The 10,007-nt window shown below is 42.8% G+C and overlaps 1 protein-coding gene across 3 annotated transcripts in view; it reads left to right on the top strand.

Moving 5' to 3' along the window:
- Positions 1-9,435, top strand: part of APRT (adenine phosphoribosyltransferase) — a 93,334-nt gene extending 83,899 nt beyond the window's left edge. For all 3 annotated transcript variants that reach the window (XM_073616782.1, XM_073616781.1, XM_073616783.1), the window contains one exon: positions 4,471-9,435. In XM_073616782.1, the coding sequence (XP_073472883.1) occupies positions 4,471-4,628 (158 nt within the window). In that variant the 3' untranslated portion in view covers positions 4,629-9,435. The remainder of the gene's footprint in view (positions 1-4,470) is intronic.
- The last annotated feature ends 572 nt before the right edge of the window (positions 9,436-10,007 follow it).

The raw sequence follows: 10,007 nt of genomic DNA on the forward strand, positions 1-10,007 counted from the left end.
ACCTCTAGGCTGGGAAGCCTGAAAAAAAAATATATCAGCTTCCCAGCCGAGGTGGCGCCATTTGTTTAAATGCAGAGGCAGGCGTGACGTCATAACATCTCGCCCGGCCTCCAAATGATCATAGAGATCCGGGGACCATCTAGTCTGCTGGCAATTTCTATGGTCACCATCCAGGGCCAGCGGATCCGTTCTCCGACTCAACCATGGCAGCGGTGAGTCGGTAGAAGCACCGGAGGGGGGGATGGGGGGGCAACGACAACATCCTCTCTCACCGCCCGTAAGAACGATCAAGCAGCGGAGCAGCCGCTATGATCGTTCTTATGGTGTAGGGAAACTAAAAGATGATATCTGAATGATGCCTGTAGCTGCAGGCATCATTCAGATACTCCCGCTCAAAGTCAAGGACGTCATATGATGGCCGGCGGGCGGGAAGTAACTCAACACATCCTGACTAGGCCGAGTGGATGTAAGATGGTTGGGGTTTTACCTCTCCGCACACCCCACTCCCTCACTGGCTGTCTTCCTGATAAATGGGTTCACATCAGGATTCCACACTGGCCTTATTACCTTACCCCACTCGACTCACGAGTGCAGGAATCTCTTGTCAGCCGCTATCGATGAACAGGCTATAGACGGTCTATTACAGGCCGAACTGGACCAAGGGTTCATCATCGGCCCTTTCACACAGTCACCCTTCACGACCTGGAGAGTCAGCCCTATTGGGCTTGTCAAGGGCAAGTTCTCAAATAAACTTTGGTTAGTGTACGACTTGTCTGCACCTCATTCTTCCCACATCCCAAGTCTAAATTTCCTAATTCCTTCTGAGAAATTCTCCCTGAAGTATGCATCAGTTGACCTAGCTATTCAGGCCATTATTAACATAGGTACAGGTGCGTGGCTGTCTAAATCAGACATTTCAGACGTGTTTAAACTTCTGCCCATCGAGCCAGCCCTCTGGTGGTGGCACGGTATCAAATGGAAAGATTCATATTACTTTGCCACTAAGTTGACTTTTGGCTCTAAAATCTTCGTCCAGTCCCTTACCTAGATACGTTTGCACCAGGCCCAGTGCCAGATGGTCATTCATTATCTGGATGACCTTCTGCTCATCGAACAGCCTGGCGTGTACCCGGTAGACCTGGACAGACTAAGAGTGATGTTTGGCAATCTCAACGTGCCCATAGCTGAACATAGGATTCAAGACCCGGCACACTCCATCACCTTTCTAGGCATCGTGCTTGACACTTGACCTCCCAACAAACTAGCCTGAATCACGTCGGTCATTCACAACTTTACCCTTTTGCAAGGGTGTACTAAAAGACAGCCACAATCCTTGTTAGGGATGCTCAATTTTCCCTCAGGGGCCGTCTTTCATTTCACATCTCTTGGTTTTCCTCTCTTCAGGTACAAGATCCTGATCAAATTCTCAGGCTGGACCCAACAGCGATGTGGGATCAGTTCCTTACAAATTGGAAAGGCATATATATGTTCATCCCGTCAGCATCAGCTCTGTCACCTCAGGTAGTTACAGATGCCACAGCCTCTACAGGTTTCGCTGCAATTTTTGGCCATCACTGGTTCGCAGGGCCTTGGCCTCCAGAAATTCTTTTAATCCCTGGTTTTACTCAGTCATCATCACTGTTCAAACTGTATTCCATTGTGGCAGCGGCTCAGGTCTGGGGCCATAACTGGACAGGATAAACGGTGGTCTTCGCCTCAGACAACCTGGCTACGGATGAAATTATAAACAAGGGTAGGTCCAAGTTGCTCCCCATCATGTCCCTTTTACGCAGGCTGGTGCAGCTGTCCCTGCTTCACCAATTTAATGTTCACTGCACGTATATTCCAGACAAGTGCAAAGTCGCAGCAGACGTACTGTCCCGTTTCAACTTAATTTCATTCTTTCAGCAGAACCCCGGAGCCGACCCAACAACTACTTCTATCCCACCTTGGTCTCAGCTGACGATAGATTAAAGCCACACCTTCTCAACGCGACCCAGCTCATTAGTCAGTCATTGTCCTTCAACACACTGAAGGCCTAGTGCACTGCTTGGAATGCCTACTGCAGGTTTCTGGCTTCGTGCCTTGGAGCAACGACAGGTGACATTAAGCACATCCTGGTCTTCATATCGTATTGCCACATGCAGCTGGCTCTATCTCATAACACCATCAGGCTATACTTAGCCGGCTTCAGCATTTTTTGTCCTTACAGGACCCGGGAAGCCATCTTAGTCGCAACCCATACAGTCAAATCCATCCTACGTGGCATCCAGAAACAGCAGCCGGTAGGCAACTGCAAACACTTACCCATCACAAGTGCCATCTTTAGGGACATGTCGACCATCCTTTCACGTTCCCTGTTTGGGCTTCTACACAGCCTGTTCATCCAAGTGGCCATCTACCTGGCCTTCTGCGGCCTAGCGAGTTAACCTTCAGTGGCACTGGCAGCCAGATAGGTGGTGCAGATATCACCTGGCTCGCTTTCGAGACCTTTTCGTTCTTCACCTCAAAGTTTCCAAAACCCAAGAAGCCGGCCTCGGGATCGACATTAAGCTCTTTCAAACCAACAACATCTGGTGCCCCGTAGCAATACTCGACCGGTTACTATCTCGTCTACCCAGCAAATCGAACTCTAGCCCGTTGCTACCTTTTCCGACAAGCCCCCTGAGTGGCAGCCAATTCATCAGGCATGTTAGAATCCAACTAGTTAACCTAGGCCTTGACCCCGGCTTGTACTCCGGACACTCCTTTTGGATCGGGGCAGCCTCAGCCACATCTCGGCATGGAGTACCAGACCATGTCATTAAGAAATTGGGTAGGTGGAAAACCGCCTGCTTCACTCGTTATATTCTGAAACCTTAGGTAGAAATGGCACAATCCTTTACCAAACTTGCTCAATAAAAGTCACAAACCAATAAAAGAGTTAATCCCATATACAAGTTTTTTTTTTGCCCCCTTTTCTTGGCATGCCGACCAGGGCACACCTCAGGTCTATGTTTGTGGCGTGTTTATGTGGTTCATATCTGTCTCGGTCTTTATTAAATAAATTAAATGAAAAAAAAAATTATATATATATATATATATATATATATATATATTAGTTTATATTCATTTTTAACCCACTGGTACAGTTATATAGGAAGAAAGAAGTCTTCTTCCTCTAATCGCACCATCTTCTTTCCCAGATTCTCCACCTCTGAGCTGGAGAATCTGGGAAGGAGATTTATTTATTATTTATTTATTTCAGGTACTTATATAGCACCATCAATTTACGCAGCGCTTTACATATACATTGTACATTCACATCAGTCCCTACCCTCAAGGAGCTTACAATCTAAGGTCCCTAACTCACATTCATACATACTAGGGATAATTTAGACAGGATACAATTAACCTCCCAGCATGTCTTTGGAGTGAGGGAGGAAACCGGAGAACCCGGAGGAAACCCACGCAGGCACAGGGAGAACATGCAAACTCCAGGCAGGTAGTGTTGTGGTTGGGATTTGAACCAGCGACCCTTCTTACTGCTAGGCGAAAGTGCTATCCACTCCACCACTCCACCACTGTGCCGCCCATATTTCAGAGTAACGGCCAGTGAGCTGATCTCAGATTTCAGATATCAGTTTCATAAACTGGCCTTTAGGACAGAACGGTTGTGTGCTGTGTTGAAAAGCCAAGAATATGTTCATGTTCTTTGCTCCTCCTCTCAGCTACATAATCCGGTACACACCAGAGATCAGCCGTGATCCTGAGGATCACGGCTGATCTCTGTTTCATAAACAGACACCCTTCCAGTGAGGGGGCAGAACTTTTACTTTCCTAGGAAATAGACTTAAAACAATTAAAGACAGTCAGACCCGACTGGTACAGTTGCATTGAGAGAGAAGAATAGTAAACCGTAGGTGCGCAATGTGCTGCAGTTTTAGTCAATCAGCTCCTCACTTTTTTTTTTTTATTATTATTAAAGCAAACCTGCAGTAACTTTAAACATGGATAGTGTCAATGTTATGTAATATCATTGAGCCTATATTTCACTTAAATTTTCTTGCCAAGCATCTCTTCCTTAAAGGAGAAGTAAAGCCAAAGCAGTTTTTTTTTGCACTCCGGTGACCCATTTTCAGCAGAGAGCGGCTGGTGTTCTGCAGCTCTCTGCTTAGGGATCTGTCAGAACCCAGTGATCAGCTGTGTTTGATCGCTCAGTTCTCAGTGGTTGCAGGAAAGAAATTTGCTCTGTCTATGGCCGTCCTTACTTTCGACCTATCAGTGTGATAGACTCTTTAATTTGCATTCCTTTGTATATAAAGCAGAAGTGATAAATCTCTCCCTATATATTGTTATGGTCTTTCTCTTCCCTTTGCACATACCTTGCTAAACAAAAGGCAGTCTCATTTGCAATGGATGTAAATCTGATTTTGATGCAATGTGCTTGATAATTGTCCCTCATTGTGTCTTTGGTGTCATTTTCTTCAGGTGTTGCTACCATTTGTATTGAAGACAGTGAAGGAGGCAGATGGGTGAAAGAAAATTACAAATGTTCCGATTGTGTTCCCGATGACCTCAGAAGCCAGTTCAATGGGCATTTTCTGGACAGTTTTAATGCCTTTATCAGCCAGCATATGAAAAATTAATGATCTGTTCATTACACTGGACATAGCAGAAGGAAAGCTTAATCTGGCATATATGAGATGAGCAGCTCTCTTTTCATAGAATGTGAACTCAATCTAGATTACAATGAATATTATATATATATATGTTATAATGCATGTAAATCTATGCTATGATGTCAAAGCTGCAGCCTATTCTCCCAATGCACTCAGTCCTAACTGAAAAGATTAGGGATTTCAAAGAGAACCAGTTATGTTTGAAGCTAAATGGTACCTGCTGGGTAGAGCGAGCCATGAGGAAATGTTAGTCTTACAGCACTAGGTGCTGTGTACTGAAAAGTTAGTGAGAACCAGAATAATACAAAATTGTTGATCCCACACAAAGGGGGTAAATAGAGGTAAAAAAAATGGCTGCTGCCTACCCCAGAAACTCCACTAAGTGAAGTAATGGTAATGAATAGACAGGGGAGGGGTAAAAGGCGCTGCCAGCAGTGAGAAAATGTATACAGGGTCTTGCAAAAGTATTCACCCCCCTTGGCTTTTTACCTATTTTGTTACATTACAGCCTTTAGTTCAATGATTTTTTAATCTGAATTATATGTGATGGATCAGAACACAATAGTCTAAGTTGGTGAAGTAAAATTAGAAAAATATATACATAAAACTATTTTTCAGAAATGAAAAACTGATAATTGGCATGTGTGTATGTATTCACCCCCTTTGTTATGAAGCCTATAAAAAGCTCTGGTGCAACCAATTACCTTCAGAAGTCACATAATTAGTGAAATGATGTCCTTCTGTGTGCAATCTAAGTGTCACATGATCTGTCATTACATATACACACCTTTCTGAAAGGCCCCAGAGGCTGCAACACTTAAGCAAGAGGCACCACTAACCAAACACTGCCATGAAGACCAAGGAACTCTCCAAACAAGTAAGGGACAATGTTGTTGAGAAGTACAAGTCAGGGTTAGGTTATAAAAAAATATCCAAATCTTTGATGATCCCTAGGAGCACCATCAAATCTATCATAACCAAATGGAAAGAACATGGCACAACAGCCAACCTGCCAAGAGATGGCCGCACACCAAAACTCACGGACCGGGCAAGGAGGGCATTAATCAGAGAGGCAGCACGGAGACCTAAGGTAACCCTGGAGGAGCTGCAGATTTCCACAGCAGAGACTGGAGTATCTGTACATAGAACGACAATAAGCCCTACGCTCCATAGAGTTGGGCTTTATGGCCAGAAGAAAGCCATTACTTTCAGCAAAAAACAAAATGGCACGTTTTTTAGTTTGCGAAAAGGCATGTGGGAGACTCCCAAAATGTATGGAGGAAGGGGCTCTGGTCTGATGAGATTAAAATTGAACTTTTTGGCCATCAAAGAAAATGCTATGTCTGGCGCAAACCCAACACATCACATCACCCAAAGAACACCATCTCCACAGTGAAACATGGTGGTGGCAGCATCATGCTGTGGGGATGTTTTTCAGCAGTCGGGACTGGGAAACTGGTCAGGGTTGAGGGAAAGATGGATGGTGCTAAATACAGGAATATTCTTAAGTAAAACCTGTTTTGAGGCTAGGACGAAGGTTCACCTTCCAGCAGGACAATGACCCCAAACACACTGCTAATGCAACACTTGAGTGGTTTAAGGAGAAACATGTAATTGTGTTGGAATGGCCTAGTCAAATCCCAGACCCCAATTCAATAGAAAATCTGTGGTCAGACTTAAAGATTGCTGTTCACAAGTGCAAGCCATCCAACTTGAAGGAGCTGGAGCAGTTTTGTAAAGGAGGAATGGGCAAAAATCCAAATGGTAAGATGTGGCAAGCTCATAGAGACTTATCCAAAGCGACTTGGAGCTGTAATGGCCACAAAAGGTGGCTCTACAAAGTATTGACTTTAGGGGGGTGAATAGTTATACACATTGAATTTTTCTGTTATTTTGTCCTATTTGTTGTTTGCTTCACAATAAAAAAAAAAAAAAAAATCTTCAAAGTTCTGGGCATGTTCTGTAAATTAAATGATGCAAATCCTCAAACAATCCATGTTAATTCCAGGTTGTGAGGCAACAAAACACGAAAAAAGGGGGTGAATACTTTTGCAAGGCACTGTAACTGCGCCCCCAGTGGCCATATGGAAAGTTGGCAGGCAAAACCACACATATAATCAGTAGTAATTGCAATGCGGATATTATAAAGTAAAACTTGTATATAATAAAGTGAAACTTATATATAAAACTCTCAATATAAATTTACATAAAAACATAGAAATGATGAATTAATAAAACCTATTAAGTAAAATGATTTATTAAACATATTAAATAATATTGATAAAAGTATTACTGAATCTAGTACTTTATACCTAGAATACACTTAACCATGGTTGATGTATTTGCGTATTTTTTATATATATTTTTGCATTATGTGGTCCAGTGAAGTTTTTGTCATTGAAATATACACTTACCAGCCACTTTATTAGGTACACAAATTGCTAATCAGCCAATTGCATGGCAGCAACTCATTGCATTTAGGCATCTAGACGTGGTGAAGATAACTTGAAGTTGAAACCGAGCATCAGAATGGGGAAGAAAGGGGATTTAAGTGACTTTGAACGTGACATGGTTGTTGGTGCCAGATGGGCTGGTCTGAGTATTTCAAAAACTGCTGATCTACTGGGATTTTCACGCACAACCATCTCTAGGGTTTAAAGAGAATGGTCCGACAAAGAGAAAATATCCAGTAAGCTGCAGTTGTGTGGACAGAAATGCCTTGTTGATGTTAGAGGAGAATGGGCAGACTGGTTCGAGAAAATAGAAGCTCAACAGTAACTCAACTAACCAATCATTACAACCAAGGTATGCAGAATACCATCTCTGAACGCACAACACATCGAACTATGAAGCAGATGGGCTACAGCAGCAGAAGACCACATCAGGTGCCACTCCTATCAGCTAAGAACAGGAAACTGAGGCTACAATTCACACAGGCTCACCAAAATTGAACAATAGAAGTGTGGAAAAATGTTGCCTGGTCTGAATCTCGATTTCAGCTGTGACATTCAGATGGTAGGGTTGGAATTTGGTGTAAACAACATGAAAGCATAGATCCATCCTACCTTGTATCAACGGATCAGGCTGGTAGTAGTGATGTAATGGTGTGGGGGATCATTTTTTTGGCCCCTTAGTATCAACTGCACATCATTTAAACACCACGGCCTACCTGAGTATTTCTGCTGACCATGTCCATCCCTTTATGACTACAGTGCACCCATCTTCTGATGGCTACTTCCAGCAGGATAATACACCATGTCCCAAAGCTCAAATTATCTCAAACTGGTTTCTTGAACATGACAATGAGGTCACTGTACTCCAATGGCCTCCACAGTCACTGGATCTTAATCCAACAGAGCACCTTTGGGATGTGGTGGGAGATTCGCATCATGGATATGCAGCTGATAAATCTGCAGCAACTGCATGATGCTATCATGTCAATATGGACCAAAATCTCTGAGGAATGTTTCTAATACCTTGTTGAATCTATGCCACAAAGAATTAAGGCAGTTCTGAAGGCAAAAGTCCACCCCGGTACTGGCAAGGTGTACCTAATAAAGTGGCCGGTGTGAGTATGTTATAATCTGTCACTCTCTATCCTGTAAATCTAATCGGTCTACTTGCATAGCAGTATGTAAAACATAAAAACAAAGGTGTTCACTCGGGCCTACAATACACCTCTCAGCGCCAAAGGAAAAATTACTGTTCAAAAGTAGAGACAGCACCTATTGATACACACACAGGTATCACCCAATTTGTTATCACAAAAAGGTAAAAAATTTATTAAAATAAGATTATTAAAAGCAGCCGTTTAAAATATAAGTAAATTAAAATAATAAAAAGTAGTATATATAAAACAATCAGTAAATATACTGTGATAATACACTACAAACAGCGCTAATGTTGAGCAAAAACACACAAGCATGTGGCCAACTTTACACGAAAATCCTTTAAGAGTAGTGAAGAGTTTAGAAAATAGTTCAGAGAGTGTTCATAGGTGATCATAAAACAGAGTCTCAGTGTGCACCTTCCACCGGTCAGTCCGATTCCACCATGTGAGAACACACTCCCCTCAGGGGGTTAAACTCACCAGAGCTGAGAAATAAATATGCCTCCAAGGGAAGAAACCTCTGAGCCAAGACTGCTAACAACACTTGAAAAGATTGACAAGGATACACAGAAAAAGAAGGCTAAGAAGTTCCATAGGGATTTGGGTGATTTTAGGTCTGATTCTGTGTATCTCTGGCAACAAGTAAAGGCCCCAGCAAATATTGAACGAAATAGGGAGAGTGCTTAATTTGAAGGTCCAGTCAGTTGAGTAAACAATATACCCAATATCGCCCCGTGTGTTGGTGACAACAGAAGGGACGATGGATATAGCCGACCACCAAATGATCACTCTACCCCTGTTAGAAGAAATACAGACCATGGGAGAAGTAATGAAGGTAGAAATAGACCTAACAACGCCTACCACCACACACCTTCTAATAATCAATATCAATATCAAGTCCCTATATATAACAGAGAACAAGGTTCCAATCCCCCCGTCCTTTTTTAGGGAGGGGGAGAGGCTGGCAGAAACGCGGTCGGGGGTACCCTCAATGAAGGGGGAGACCTCCAGCACATTTGCAGCAGAGGCAGGATTATCGGGAACCACAGTGGAGAGAACAACAGCAATGGGAGAGGGATAACACCCATTATCCCAATCAGTGGAGAGAAGAACAAGGGGGTGTAGGGCTGGACGAAGGGTCCAGAAAAAGAAGGAGAGAGCAGGACTAGGAGACATTTTTAATTTGAGTAATGTTGTTTTATCTCATAAAGAAATTAATATCTTACATTTGGGTTTGAAATGTGGTCTTAAAAGACCGATCAATAAATTTGATGTTTTTATTGATATACAGAAATATATCAGAAAAGTAAATATCAAGAAGTACTTTTAAACAAAAATTCCCACCCAGTCAGCACTATGGCCTCGGTACCACTGGATAGTGGACTGAGGAACAAGTCCCTTTTTAATCCTCTGAATGGTGCGAACCAGCATATTGAGGTATTTAAAGGTCTAGTGATACGTGATTTCCTCGACATATATTAGATGGGATCACTATGCTGGAAAAGAGGAAGGAAGTAATCATAAGACCCGCTGACAAAGGGGGAGGGGTAGTGATTTTAAAAAAAGAATTTTATCACAACCAGCTCACCGAAATGTTGAATGATAGCAACACCTATGTGAAATTAGCAAAAGATCCCACTGTGCAATATGAAAAGGATCTGAGAAATTTGGTTTAAATGGGATACTCAGCAGGAGTTTTATCGAACCGAGAAAGAAAATATCTTGTGCCGAGTAGC

Source organism: Aquarana catesbeiana, linkage group LG02 (genome assembly GCF_042186555.1).
Source record: "Aquarana catesbeiana isolate 2022-GZ linkage group LG02, ASM4218655v1, whole genome shotgun sequence".
Taxonomy (NCBI): domain Eukaryota; kingdom Metazoa; phylum Chordata; class Amphibia; order Anura; family Ranidae; genus Aquarana; species Aquarana catesbeiana.